This window comes from Rhagoletis zephyria, unplaced genomic scaffold (assembly GCF_001687245.7).
Source record: "Rhagoletis zephyria isolate East Lansing unplaced genomic scaffold, Rhagoletis_zephyria_1.1 Rzeph_scaffold_01830, whole genome shotgun sequence".
In the NCBI taxonomy this organism is placed as follows: domain Eukaryota; kingdom Metazoa; phylum Arthropoda; class Insecta; order Diptera; family Tephritidae; genus Rhagoletis; species Rhagoletis zephyria.
The window spans coordinates 44,135-58,663 of record NW_016158914.1 but is presented as its reverse complement, the minus strand read 5'-3'; the positions used below and the strand labels follow the sequence as shown (position 1 = coordinate 58,663).

General features: G+C 35.4%; 2 protein-coding genes and 1 long non-coding RNA gene across 8 annotated transcripts in view; 2 read left to right on the top strand and 1 right to left on the bottom strand.

Moving 5' to 3' along the window:
* Positions 1-2,579, top strand: part of mtgo (miles to go) — a 30,817-nt gene extending 28,238 nt beyond the window's left edge. Inside the window, exon 7 of the mRNA XM_017619293.1 lies at positions 646-2,579. Within this exon, the coding sequence (XP_017474782.1) occupies positions 646-1,530 (885 nt within the window). The 3' untranslated portion in view covers positions 1,531-2,579. The remainder of the gene's footprint in view (positions 1-645) is intronic.
* A 5,705-nt stretch (positions 2,580-8,284) lies between these two features.
* Positions 8,285-8,746, top strand: LOC108365302 (uncharacterized). The gene is made up of 2 exons (XR_001847906.1): positions 8,285-8,431; positions 8,563-8,746. It is a non-coding gene; the product is annotated as an uncharacterized LOC108365302 (long non-coding RNA).
* Positions 8,747-11,178: 2,432 nt separating this feature from the next.
* Positions 11,179-14,410, bottom strand: LOC108365301 (coiled-coil domain-containing protein 28B). Of its 6 annotated transcripts, none has more exons than XM_017619299.1 (4): positions 14,057-14,410; positions 13,782-13,998; positions 11,858-11,920; positions 11,179-11,787 (listed from the first exon to the last, which is right to left on the bottom strand). In XM_017619299.1, the coding sequence occupies exons 1-4, from the start codon at positions 14,204-14,206 to the stop codon at positions 11,567-11,569; spliced, it is 651 nt and encodes a 216-aa protein (XP_017474788.1). In that variant the 5' UTR covers positions 14,207-14,410; the 3' UTR covers positions 11,179-11,566. The 6 variants fall into 6 exon arrangements, with proteins under 6 accessions (XP_017474788.1, XP_017474784.1, XP_017474789.1 ...); XM_017619295.1 differs by having other exon boundaries at positions 11,858-12,184; positions 14,057-14,409; XM_017619300.1 differs by having other exon boundaries at positions 11,858-11,917; positions 14,057-14,409.
* Positions 14,411-14,529: the final 119 nt, after the last annotated feature.

Here is a 14,529-nt window from a genome sequence, read left to right as displayed (position 1 = left end):
GGGAAAAATTAGTGATAAAGTTAATATTTGCATTAAAATTGAAACACATTTCAGGAAAAAAGAAGAGATATTACTGAAAAATTATGTCTAGAATTGTTGCAGCACAGTACATATTTTAAAAATTGCAGATTTTTGTAAAATATCAACCAGAAAAACAGAAAATATCTCATCTGGGTGAATTTTTAGACGCCAAATGAAGTGAAATATCACGACCGATCGTAAATTTTAAACGCCTAAAAAATATATTAAGGGGGTTCGCAAAGTATGTACCATCAGAGTCATATTATGAATTATAATGAAAAATATTTGGTTGTGGTTTCAAGTTCTGTAAGCATTCATTTAAGCTTTTAAAGTTTACGACATACAACAATACGACACTTACGACAGCGCTGTGAATCCCTCAAATATTTTGTATAACCTGGCGTCGTATGAATCAGTTTGTGGTTATAGCCATCTTTTGGGCTATTTTATACGTAACCTACGTTGAAGTTTAGGAGCTGTGACTCCGACAAAGCCTGCAGGCCTGGGCTGATCCTTTTTTATGTAATCGTCTAGGTTTATATAGTATAAGTATTTGTATAACTATGTATGTATGTACATATATTTATGTAGGTACTAATTAAACTATGCTTTTACCTTTTCTAGATTTATAGGGGGCTAGAGACCAAATTTACAATTGAAAATCTAGAGCCGGGAACTATGTACCAATTTCGCGTTTGTCCAATTCGAGTTACTACTACCGGCGAAGAGTTATTTGGTCAATACACTTCTGCATTCCGATACCAAGTTCCTCATATTGCATCACTGGACGACATCGATGGCAACATATTAGGAAATATTTCCAGCGTTTTCGGAAGTGCCAACAACAGTGGCCACGCGCCTATGGGCTGCCACGGACATTCGCATCTGGCGCATCACGTACACACTTTGCATACACACCACTCGCACAACCACCCTCCACACAGTCATTCGCATCACAGCAGCAGACAATCGTCGTCCAGTCTTCACCACCGTTCTGTAAGTGCATCTGCTGCCAGTCCGAATGGTTGCAGCAGCAGCAGTGGCAACAACAATAGTAACGGTAGTAGTAATAATGGTGGGAGTACAATTGTTATTGGCCCTAATGCTATTGGCTTAATACCGCTGGGTACGTCGATGGCAAATGAATTGGGTGCAGTTGGATTCGCTAGTTGTGATGATCCAATGCATCATCACCACCACCATCATCACCAGTTTCATGGAGGGAATATTGCTGCTGGACTCGAAGCCGAAGTAGCTGATTCAACGACTGCATCGTTTTTAGCGTCCACTGCCAATAATCTATTGGCAAACAACGTCCTATTGGCACATGGAAGCTCATCAACAAATCATGGGCAACATGGTGCTGTACGGCGGTGTATAAGCAAGATAACTACAATTTACACAAATCGTAAGCGTTTCACAGATCAGGAAAAGGCAGTTTTATTCATGGTTTGCTTTCTATTTTTCACGTTTTTATTTGCAACGCTTGTTAAAGCACTCATGCGATAAGCTTTGGCTGAAAATAAATAAAAAAAACCAACCCTCCCGATTATAAAGAAATGAAGGAAGGGAGGAAGATAGGTATTAATAAAGGTAGTAAAATATCGGCTTGTCAGATAACTGTCTATTAAAAATCGATTACTAACAATTACAGTAATACGGGGTTTACATGAGGCGATTTTGCAGGCAAATATTAGTTAAAAGCAACAATCGCCTGGTGTGAATGGCCTTGCAACTAATCGCTTCCAATTTTGATTAAACTAATCGCCGCTTAAATTGATTGCGAAGTCACCACATGTAAAGGCCGTAAAATGCGTAATAAAAACGAAAAATAACTAACCACAATAATTCCACCGTTTGTGTATTTCGGATTTTAGTGGAATTTAACACTGTTGTGTATTACAGTGTTTTGAAGTAAACAGCATCGCATAATAACCTTTTTCAAACGAATCTAAAGAAGTTGCTTTCGCGCCAAAATCCGAAATTGCCATCGTTAAAATTCGTGTGTATCGTCATCGCCAATGCGAAAGGCCCTATTAGACATATTTTCGAAAACTATACCGTTTGTTGCATTCAGATACAACAATACAAAAATTCCAAGCCACATCAAATACGACATTTGGCACTGACGGTGGAGATGTATATTATGTAAAGTTATTTACATATTTATTTTTTATATACATACATATATGCACGGGTCTAAACACTGCGTTCCGTAATTATATCAACAGTCAAAATTTGCCAACCTTTCTAAACTATTGGATGTTGGAAATTACAATATAAAGCAAACAAAGGTAACGCAACAATTATGAAGCAACGATATTTTCTTAATTATTATTATTTTAATTTTTTACAACTGTAACAAGAAAGATTAGACTTACCTTGCCATAAGAAATTACAAAATATAATTACCCAAAAACAACGTCAACACCAGTTATCAAGCCGTACAGATACATTATCGAATACAAAATCAAGCTAGTTCGAACCAGGGAAACACCCCACATATAGTTTGTTATGTATGTATGTATGAATCTCAAGCTGATTTACTCGTATGTTGATATAGTTATGGAACGGAGTGGTAAACATACATATGTATGTATATGGACTTTGGCGACTATTATATGAACTCGCCTTTACCATTAAATGTTCAAGTGGAGTCATTGCGTTTTGTTATGGAGCTTTTCCATTAATAAAAAAATCGTTTCAAATCAAAGATTTTCACAAACTTCATTTGGTAAACTATTCGAACATATGCAATCATACATACATACATATGTACATACATACAAAGTGGCGCTCACCTAAATAGCACACTTTTATTTTTTACAATATTCACAATGTTTTACGTGATACATTTATTTCGTTAATTTTTTGCAAAGTTCAGGATATTTTAACAAATTTAAAAAAAAGTCATCAACATTTTTTTAGAAACTTATTGGTATGCAGTTTTGTGCTTGTTCAAGTTTAGTATAATAATATGCAAGCTGGAAAATTCGGAAAAAATCCACATAAACTTTGATTTATGTGGTTTATGTTATAGAATCTACTATATTTTTATACAAAATTTGCGAAAAAACGTATCGTTGTGAATATTATAAAAATTAAAGTGTTCTAAGTGTTCACTGTACATAAATATGTATAAATCCAAATTCATAAATGTATAGATATTATAGAAGTTTATAACTGTTTTCTACATTCATCCTAGGTAATCTAATATTCTTTTATAGCGAGCGAAATTAAGGAAAGTGCATTAAATGTGTTATTTTTTTAATTCAATTTTTAACAAAATAATTGGCTGCTGTGATATTTATGTATATTTAATTAAAACCTTTTTACATTTGTGGTCAAAATCACAGCTGAAAATCACCACCAAATGTGCTTGTTTGGGTACTCTAAATTTAAATGTATGCAATGAATGTTCGATAAAATGTTCTCTCCTAATTGGACTTATTCGCTTCAAACCCGTTAATTTTATTGATTTTGGCCAGTTCCGTACACGTTCACCCCGGTCTTATTATTGCATTTTGTGCAGCTTTGAACAAACAACTACAAACAATCTTTAATTAATGTACATGTCTATGTATGTATGTACAAATCAAAATGTAGTTAGAGGAGAAATAGTGTGGCAAGAAATACATACATAAATACATACATAAAATACATAGAAGAAAACTACGCCAACCTTATTTATATTACTATGAATAAGTTTTATTGATGTATTTAAAGTCTATTGTTAATAATTATGCCCTTGAACATACACGTTTGTATGTTGTGCAAATTGTTATTTGTAAGTACTACATAAAGGTATGTCTTAATGTTTCTCAATACAGCTGCCTTACCTAACCTAATACTCGTATATACATATGTATATATCTACACACATATGTACATCTTTTGAAGTGTCAAATATCTAATAGCTTTTTATATAACATGCTGAATTTATAAAAAAAAAAAAATACATTAAAAAAAATCTCGAGCTGCTTTTTGAGAACTTTAAAGACTTTTAAGCTACATACATACATAAATCGTTTCTGATACACACCGTAGTGATGATACATACTAATCCGATTGCCATCTTTTGTCCAGTTTCCATTTGTGAAAACATTGGCTTGTAAGAATATTATGAAATTAGATTAATAAGCAATCACTATATTATGTAAATTAAAGTCAATTGAAAAGTAACAGGAAACATTTTTTAGTTGACTACCTAATACTACGTTTGACAAACTTTATTGAGATTCGCCATGATGAAATTTTCACCCTTATGCATAAAAAAATCTTTTTACCAAACTATGTATCTTNTAATAATTCGCGCAACACTGCAGTTGTGATTGCATCTCGAACAAGCCCCTTTATTGAGATTCGCCATGATGAAATTTTCACCCTTATGCATAAAAAAATCTTTTTACCAAACTATGTATCTTTCTTTACTATCCTTAAAATAAAATGAAGAAAATCAAAAGGCATACTTACATATACATATGTATGTATACATATATATATATATATGCACATATGTATGCATGTTCAAAATTAAAAACGATTAACTCGCTTAGGAAACCTAACATTTCTCAATATACATACATACATACATAAAACTAATAAATATACTACATACACACAAAAATCATAACAAAAAAAAAACTATTAAAGAAAACAATTAACATTCCAGCTGGTTTTAACTTTTTTGTACATATATAAACATCTATAAACATACATATTTCTTCATGCTTACATATACATATTCATACATAGAACATAGATTCAGGAAATTAAAGTATTTGCCAATTCGCATTCAGTAAATTTACGCAATTTTTATGCTTTTTATATAACACACAAAAATATATGTGTACATATACAAACATACATATATATACAAATTTAAATGTTATGTGCAAAAATATTAAAATTAAATTATCGATTGTGAAATTAAAGAAAGTCAAGATGCCTCCATGCGTCGTATTTGGTTTGTACGTATGTACATATATATACATATGCATGTATGTACATATAGTTATATGCTATATACATATATATTTATATATATATCTATTTATATATATATGTATATATCTTTACATATTTACTTGTTTTTAAATTAACATATTCACGTCGCGAATTTTTTCCACAAATAAAAATTTATAAAAAATTTGCGTGGATGTATGTGTGCGAAATTCAATATAAAAGCGGCCGTTTGTACTAGCACTCGGTAGGAGTCAGATTCCATGCCAGTACCGAGCAACATAATCAGTTCTATCGCCAATTCTATGTGAATAAATCGTTCCCATAATTTAACAAAAATAAATTGGGAAAAATTGTTTTTGTTCTGCTTTATCATTTTTTGGGAATATTTGTTCACATGGAATTCGCGATAAGACCGATTAAAAATTCAAATAGCGCTCGGTCACCTCCAGAGCCATTCGCTTTGCTTTGGTTCAGTTGTTGAGGATTATCGGTTGTTGTTGTTGTAGTGGCTACAGATCGGTTAGTCCCTCAATCGTTGTCGTCAAGCTCTACTAACGGTAGCCCCAGGAAGCGTGCAGCCTCGACGGGGTCTGTCCATAAGGACAGGGGCGTTATCGAAGTGGGATTTATAGGGCGGGCATTCGTTGATAACATCTTCGTTTAATCTGCTCAGTTATGAGTTCAACCTGCTGCAGTAACCAGAACACAGTTGAGCTATTGTGGTCCGAGGTAGACGAAGTTCTGTCTCGTCCACGTCTGGTGGTTGTATGCCCAGAATGGCATTCACGGGTCGGGAATCTACATAACTCGAGACCGCCTATCTGTGAATGGGCCTCCTCGTGCAGGTGGTGTTGCGGCGACATCAAAAGGCATCCCGTCGCCCGATGACCACACGGGCGCTACGTAGTTCAAAACCGGCCGGCCAATTGCCTTGCACGTTTCCAGCAACGTTTCTTTGTCTTTGCCCCAGGTGCTGCCGGCTAGCGACTTGAGGACCTTGTTGCGGCTTTGTACTCTGTTGACAATTGCGGTTGTATGCGCCGAGAAGGAGAGCAGGCTACCGAATGTTACTCCGAGTATCTTCGGGTTGTTCACCATCGGAATTCGTGTATCATCGATGTGAATTCCCAGTTGTAGTCTGACCTCCTTCGTCCAGGTGGTAAAAAGTGTCACTAAGGAATTTTGTAGGCGAGAGGGTTAGGCTCCGTGCAGTGAAGAAGGGAGAAAGCTTGGCGAGATAACCGTTTACTTTCGAGCACAAGTCATCAATTTCATTCCCGGACGCCATGATCGAGCAATCGTCGGCGTAAGAGACAATCGAGACTCCCTCTGGTGGTTGAGGGAGCTTTGAAATGTAAAAGTCAAACAGTAATGGGAAAAGGACACCATCCTGTGGAACCCCGTTTTATTTTCCTCGGTTTGCTCGATTTGTCTCTTAAAAGTTACTGACGAGTGACGACCACTCAGATAATTCGCCGACCACCGTTTGGGAGAGAGGAGGCCTCTATGTCTTCTAGTAGCGTTGAATGGCTGACAGTGTCGAACGCCTTAGACAGGTCAAGCTTTACTAGAATGGTTCTCTCACAGGGGCGCTTTCGGTTAAGGCCACGAGCTATCTGTGTGTTTATGGCGTTAAGTGCTGTTGTTGTGCTGTGCACTTTACGGAATCCATGCTGATGCTTCGTTGGGGTCAGGTGGTTTGTAAAATACGGGTGTAGCAAGGCCTTTAGTGTCTTCGCGACCGGGAAAAGGAGGGTTATCGGACGATAATACTCTCCTTTGTTGACTGGTTTCCCCGGTTTGAGCAGTGGGAACACTCTCCCCATCTTCCAGACGTCTGGAATGACTAGAGTGGCCATTGACAAGTTGAGGACCTCCGTTAGGTGCGGTATTCCCGTAGGACCCAAATTTTTCAGCATCAGCATGCATATTCCGTCGGGTCCAATGGCTTTTGAGGCTTTCGCCTTCCCGATGGCTACCCTTACCTCACCGCTGGTGAAGACAAGAATCGCACTGGGGTTTGGCAGTTTGTGCAGCCTTCCGGTCACTCGACATTTGGCTTTATCCACCGGAGGATGCAAGATGAACTGCCGGCTAAAATAGGTCGCGCATCGCTCCGGGCCCGACGAAGCGTGGTTAAGTTAAGAAGAAGAAAAGTTGACATAGGTCCGGTGATCCGCGGAAGCAAAGTCGGCTGGTTTATCAATAGAGATGATAATGGTAGCAACTTAATTGGTTTTTTTAAACGGAAATGGTAATCGTATCTCGTCATAGCCGAGCGGTAGGACATTTACCGATCGATCTTGACTGTAGATTTCGTCTTCTCCCCTGGTTTCTGGGCTGTTACCATTCAAAAGGACCGAAAAAAATGTTCCCTCAATGATTTAATGATGACAAGCCTCTCAAGCTCTACATCCTCAGCCTGCTAATCGCAGCGTCGCTCTGTAGACGCCGACTTTCCTCGTCAGTTTGCTGAAGAGTGCTCTGAGAGAGCTGAAACTACTAATTTTTCTACATAAAATTTTCCAAGGCCACCATAAAAATACAATTACCAATAAGTGCTCATTTACACACGGCGATTTTTGTTGCCGCAACTCGACGTTTGTAGGAACGAGGAAAAGAGAGGGGGAGTTGCTCGTGCTCGGGCAACACGCTTTGTGCTCTCGTTCGTCTGTGTAAATTGAACCGCTGTTCACAGCTGGCAACAACAATTGCATACACACAAATCGCCGTGTGTAAATGAAACGAGCAACAACAAAAGGGAATGTGAAAAATCGCGTCGACAAAAGTTTCCGTGTATAAACACAGTCTAAGCGACAGCAGTTTCCAGTTGCATTTTGTAATATCCATTTTGAGAGAGATGATAAAGATTGCCAAGCGAAAGCAAATTGTGTGCCAGAGCTTATACCAAGGCATGTCCAACAAGTTTTAATGCTACAGCTTAGTTGTTGCTTCTGGTATCGAAAGTGTCAAAAACTGTTCTGATTTTTTTCTTTTAAATCAAGCGTGCCATGTGAAATCCAAAAAAAAAAAAATAAAAAATTTAAATTATAAAAAATACAAATTGTTGCAACTTTCTTTCTTAGTAAATTTGTTTGCCTCTCGAAGCATTGATCCATCCTTTGCAAGACTTAGTAATCAGCGGTTGTGCTGCTGAGTTGTGCGAAAGCAGCAAAAGCTGCTATTCAATCGGTTGTTTTGTATGGAAAATGGTTTGACAAATTTTAACAATTTAGAATTTTTGTGAGAAGGAATTAAAAATATTTGACATTTTCGAGACTAACTAAATTCAAAAAGATCAAATCAGCTGCTCTACTGATACTACCTGTTCAATGTGTCTTGGCTTATACTATCAAAAAGTATCAAAATGGCGTTTGCGTTCAATAATAAGCGTTTTCGTCTTTGAGAGCGAATGCTGTCATATTCCGCGATATTTAATTACTTGGTAAATTTNAAAAAAAAAAAAAAAAAAAAATGAATCTAATAAGTTTTAAGTTGCTACTTGCGATATGTAATGTTATCTCAGACCCTGCATCGCTACTATAGTTATACTGCCGCCCGCAGTCGCCCCCTTAGCTTCCTCTTTAAAGCAAATTATCGTAACTTTAGAATAATGACTGTCACAAATTTCGCGGTTAAAGGGTAAGACGCCACTACAAATTGAAAATAAAGCCTTAATCTTTGGACTTAGCACCGGAATCCCGTATTTTTAGGGAGTCGAAATTTTTTTTGCATTTAAAAGTTTTCAATGGAATATATGCAAAACCGCAATATCCGCTTATATACAGAAAATTGTGTACCATTGTGAACATTAAGTATCTTTTTTTTTAATGGCATTTACATACAATCTTAGTACTTAGAACTAATAAGTATATTCAATTCGCTTTTAACTTTTTTACTTTCGATGTTGCTCGTAATATTTGTGGCATGAGTAGAAATGGGAACATATTTACATATATATAGGCCCTTATTATGAGCTGCATTCGATTTTCGATCTTCGCTGGCTATCGAAGATCGAAGCTCGAAAGTGAAATTCGTATTATGAGCTATGCAAGCGTGTCGAAATTTTCGTTGAGTATCGAATTTTCTGTCGAACAGAATTTTGCTTTCGATGGTGTAGCGAAGTGTTAGAAAATTGTGAAAAATGTATGATTTTGTATTTGTTTTCTTACATTTTGGCGGCTAGACACTAATTTTAAACAATTTTTATTAATTTCATGCAGTTCTAACATCGTGAATACTAAACACAAGCGCGAAAGGCTGGTTTTACTTGTGAAAGAAAATCCCAATACTCTGGTGGCGCGATCTCTGCGAACAAAATCGTAGCGCTGTTGATAGTTTTAAAATATTTTAAATAGATTTGGCTCACAAACGCCTCTTTAGATGGTCGGAACTTTTTAATGAATCTGTAGACAAATTTCTTAAATATATATTTTATATCAAAATATATTCGAAAGACTAATAAACTTAAACTCTCTTAAACATTTGCTACTCTTGGCCAGTTTACTAAGCTCTCATCCTCTGACGAATCGTTGAACCCCAGAACTTCGTTGTACTCATTTTACCACGTTTTTATAAACTTGCTTTCTTTTTTACTTCATTTTAATTAGAACAAATTTACATACATAAATATGTATAAGCACACTATTTAGTTTGCTCGATTTGTAAACATTCTTCATCGAATGAGCGCCATAATACCAAATGAAAATTCGTTCGCTCAGCACTTTCGACCACAGTCGAAAATCGAATGCAACTCATAATAGGGGCCATAGTATGTAGTATATAGATTCTTATTTACACGCACATACATACATACATACATGCATTTCCAAGAGATTTCTGTGGCATTAGCCAAACATTTTTAAGTTCCAGCATTTAGCTTCAAAGATGTAACGCCACAGCAAATGAAACATTCAATTTTCACATCGGGCTATTGATTTAAAGATTTCTCACTTTTTTTTTTATTCTCAATTATACTATGTAATACACATATACACATACATACATACATACATACATACATACATATTTATATAGCACAACGCAAGCAAAGTGGAAGTCGATTTAGTGGAAAACAAATACATAATAGCGAATTCCATTTTCCCCTAAGGAATGATGATGCCACTAAACTAGAAGGCTGGAAAAGAGGAATGAAATATCTAACAAATTTCAATTTTACAGGATTGAAGTGTAGGAGTTATACATATATTTTTTTAATAAATAAATGTTTGGTGTTTGTGATGCTTGGCATAATAAATAATAAAGTAAAAAGTATTGACGCAAAAAGGCATACATATACATACATACATATAAGGACTTTGCTTACTGCAGACAAACGAGAAATTCCATGTCCAGAGCGGTGCACTGGAAAATTATACTTATACTTACAGCTGTTGAATATGATGACGATAAAAAAAAAACCAATGTTGAAACTTATATGTATGTGAGACGAAAACGAAAAAATAAATAAAATTAAACTATGTGCATTATTTAATAATGGTATGAGGTGTATTGTAAACAATTATTACTATATACATACATGTAGAAATGGTGGTACACTGAAGGCGAAGTGTAAAAAAAAAAACAAAAAAAAAAATGCAATTTATGATGAATATGAATAATTACTTGTTTATTATTATAAATATAGCATAGATAATGCAAGATAAAAAATATTAAATCTATATAAAGATTATTGCAAATATATACCTAAAATATATATATATAATAAACATATGATATACAAAAAAAGTTTTTTCGCATTCCACTTATTGGGAAAATGTCGAAGGTAATACAAGAACAAAATTTATTATATTGAATGGATTATTTATGAAATGAATATCCTACCACAAAGATTTAAGCTTAACAAGTACATATGTATGTAAGTATGAGTTACGATAGGTCGGTTTTACACTGGAACATTTCTGCCAAGAGAACAACTCAGTCTGAAGGCAAGAGAGGCAGTGCGGTGAGGTAAAATTTCTCAAAAAATTGCTCCAGCTTCTACCCCGCATTAAAGTAACAGTTCTGCTGCAGCGCACCAACGCATGCGCAACCACGAAAATGCCGCTACGCAAGTTTCAACCCAATTTGCCACAGGGCGAAGACGACGTCGTTGCGACGTCGCTCTGACGAAGTATTTTTTTTAATCTTATTTTTGTCTCCCAGGAGGTGTTTGCTTTCATTACATGAAACTATGTATAATCGTTTCTAGATTCGAACATTTTCGTGACAATTACTGCACACCGGCACTGCAGTGTTGAGTTGTTATGTACATATGTATGTAATTTTGTCACTTCTAATGTTTATAAAAATAGGTGTCCTACCAAATATTTATATTTATTGCATTATAAACTTTTCGACACCCAATATTTGTTCATGAAACATTTTCCATATCGTGTGTTAAAACTTCCCTGCAAAAATGCTACATCAGTTATATGCCAGCTTTGTGAAAATTTATTACGACTGGTATATTCTTTTATAAAAATTATAGCAGACTACATTTTTAGAAAACCTTCCATCATAACATAGGGACAAATTGTGCTGATCCGCTTATAATTATAGCTGTGGGCTCAAACATATTTCAGAGTCCTGTGTGACTTGTTTGCAACTGCTCAATTGAAACTGATAACTGTTCCAGTCGTTGGACTAGTTGTAACATATTTTCCTGTGCCTTAGCTGAATTCAAGTCGTTAACATTTTCTAAGGAGTCTTCCTCGGCAGCGGCCAATTCGAAGTGTAATTTAGCTAAGCTCTCCTGTTGCTCACGTATTTTTGTCATTTGTTCCATCGTGCAGCCGGAGCCTAAACAGGACATAACTTGAGTTTTAAAATTTATCGCATGCAACCTACCTACCAAAAGCCTTTAGTTTACCGGAATGGAAATCGTCCAGAAGGCCTAAAAGCGCTCGCTCCATGTGTTTCACGTCCGGTACTTCTGAGACAAATGAGTGATGCTTAATAGGACGCTCATCAAATTTATCAAGTCTAGAGCCACTGTCGCCATTGCTGGTGTTAAGATTAGAAGGAGAAGGATCGTCGGCAATTGTTTTCTCATGTAGCATGCGCAGGTCCCCTTTATCATCGGAGCTATAAATTTGTTGGCTGTCAGTAATACCATCGCTGTTATTATGGAATATTTCGCTGCTTACTACTGTGATGCTGTTGATGCTATGATCGCTACTGCATGTTTCATCGGCCTCTTTCAGCACAATTATTAAATGTGGTGATTTACGTTTTCGAGAATATTTAATGTCCAAACGATATTAAATAAAAAAGTAAATTAAAAACAAAAAACATAAATAATTTAAAACAAATTAAAAAATTCATACATCCATTATAAGGATATAACTGCAATTCATACGAGTATAATAATAACAATAATAAACATAACGAAACTTAATGGACGTCATTTTTAAAGATTGATATAATTCCTTGATCTGTAATAGATCACAGGAACGTGGTTTATGCAAAAGTGTAAAAATGTTCATTGCTTCTTTACGAAGTAATTGCAAAACTTAGTATTTAAAAAATAAATCTCTCCAGTTCCAATTCACTTTTTGCTTTATTCAAAACCGTAACTAGTTTACTTCTGTAATTATTTCACATATTTTAGGTTTGTGGGGGGGTAAACTACCGACCTTTGTAGAAAGGTGGTACATATGTACAGTGATTTAAACAAGACTTCACAAATACATTTTTTTTTTGTTATTTAGCTGCAAAAATATTGTTCAGGCTTTAACCACAGACATAGAAAAATAGCAAAATTCAAAAAAAAATTCATCAAAATTTCGATCTTTAAACATTTTTGGGTATGCGAAGTTTGATTAATTTTTTTTGAAACTTGTATAAGCTTTGAAGCTTTTATTTATGTGGTATCTGATGTAGATCGGGCCATATTTTAAATTAAAATTATTAACAATAAATAAATAAAGATAAGTTGCCAGCAGTATCATTTTGAATTTTGCTGCTATTATTTTGAACGCTACTATACATACATATTTGAAGAAATATTTGCTCTGGAAGTTGGTCTCTTGTAAAATTCGAAAAACCGGGCTTAGCAATGTTTCACCCTTAGCTAGCGGAACACTTTTCGATTGTTTTAATTTGACTTTATGAAATGCTCCTGGCGAACATTGAACGTCCAATTTGCATATTAGTTAATTTTTATTTACATACAGAGCATAAAATCGTCCTCCTCTTCTTGTTTCTGCAAACAATTGCAAGTTTGCGACTGGTTTACTTTTTTGGGTTTTAGCCAGATTTTTTTTTTAAATCCTCTCAATTAAGTAGCGAATTGCATAGAAATAATTCTGGTATTGCCAAGTATCGCCCTTGATTTTAATGCTGGCTGATTTCGAACGGAACTATACATAGTTGTTACATTTTTGTCTGATAACATAAAACTTTTTAAGTTAAGGAAGTGATATTGATTTGAATAAGCACTAGTTTTTGAAAATTTTATATGTGAAAATGCTTGGGGACGTGTAGATATAAAGTAAACTTCTTACTATTTGACGTCAATGCTAGTGCAAATTTTAAAACATACTGCATTTAAACTAAAATAAACAATACGCAGAATGGAATGGAGACATGTAAGAAACTAAATGAATATTAAATCGATTGAAACAAAAATTAACAATGCATTGAAATGAACAGAATTGCACACTTAAACAGTACATAGTAGTATGCTTAAGCTCCTTCATAAGATATGCAAAACACCAGCATATGGCATTTAACAGTGGCTGTGAATGTACATCAAGGATACTTTAAAGGTAAATAAAAACTAATTTAATTACCTTTCAGTAGCTTTCGTGGTCGTGATTTAAAGTCGAGCCGCTCATCATTGCTACAACCTCCTACGCTTGCACTTCCATGCAAATGCGGTCGTGGACGACGCTCATTTACGTATGTAACTTTAGCCGACGTTAGTTGTCCTTTTTCTGATGTGCGCTCTATGGAACAACTAGCGGAATTTCTACTACGAGTTGTGTCACCACTGGACATGGTTTTTATCTACAAAAAAAATTATTAGGCAATCAGCTTTATTTTTCACTTGAGCTTATTATATTACATTAATTTTTGGCACTGTCGGGGAAGGTGGAGAAGCTACGGATATTGGATCTGATTGTGGTATGGTCGACAGGTTGTTATGGTCCTCCTCGCCATCGATGTCGTTAGAAACTAGCTTTTGTCTTTCCACAACCTCATCATTTGTCTCCATATTCTCCTAATTTCCGCGCGCAATCAATACTTTAGTTTTTAGCCCAAGACATTTTCAGCTAATTTATTAACAGATTAAAATTAAGCAAGTATTTTTCACACTTTTTTCACAATCATCCCAATTTCCAAAACAAATGAGAATCCGCATCAATAAACTAATTTGGCAATATTCATACAGTGACTGCAAAAAACACTAGGTATGATTCCTAACTGTGAAGATACACGATCAAGAACTTGCATTCAAGCATCAAGGATGACATGATACGCAACTCTCTCACAGGGCTGCCAGACGCTTAGAGTCTAAAATGCGTACACGGACAAAAG

What these genes read in the sequence shown, in the direction of transcription:
- LOC108365301 (XM_017619294.1), bottom strand. Translation starts at nt 14,206, where the DNA reads ATGGAGACAAATGATGAGGTTGTGGAAAGACAAAAGCTAGTTTCTAAC. An exon ending in CGACAGTGCCAAAAATTAAT is followed by an intron (nt 13,999 to 14,056) that starts GTAATATAATAA and finishes TTTTTTTTGTAG; the next exon opens with ATAAAAACCATGTCCAGTGG. An exon ending in CGGTAAACTAAAGGCTTTTG is followed by an intron (nt 11,788 to 11,839) that starts GTAGGTAGGTTG and finishes TGTCCTGTTTAG; the next exon opens with GCTCCGGCTGCACGATGGAA.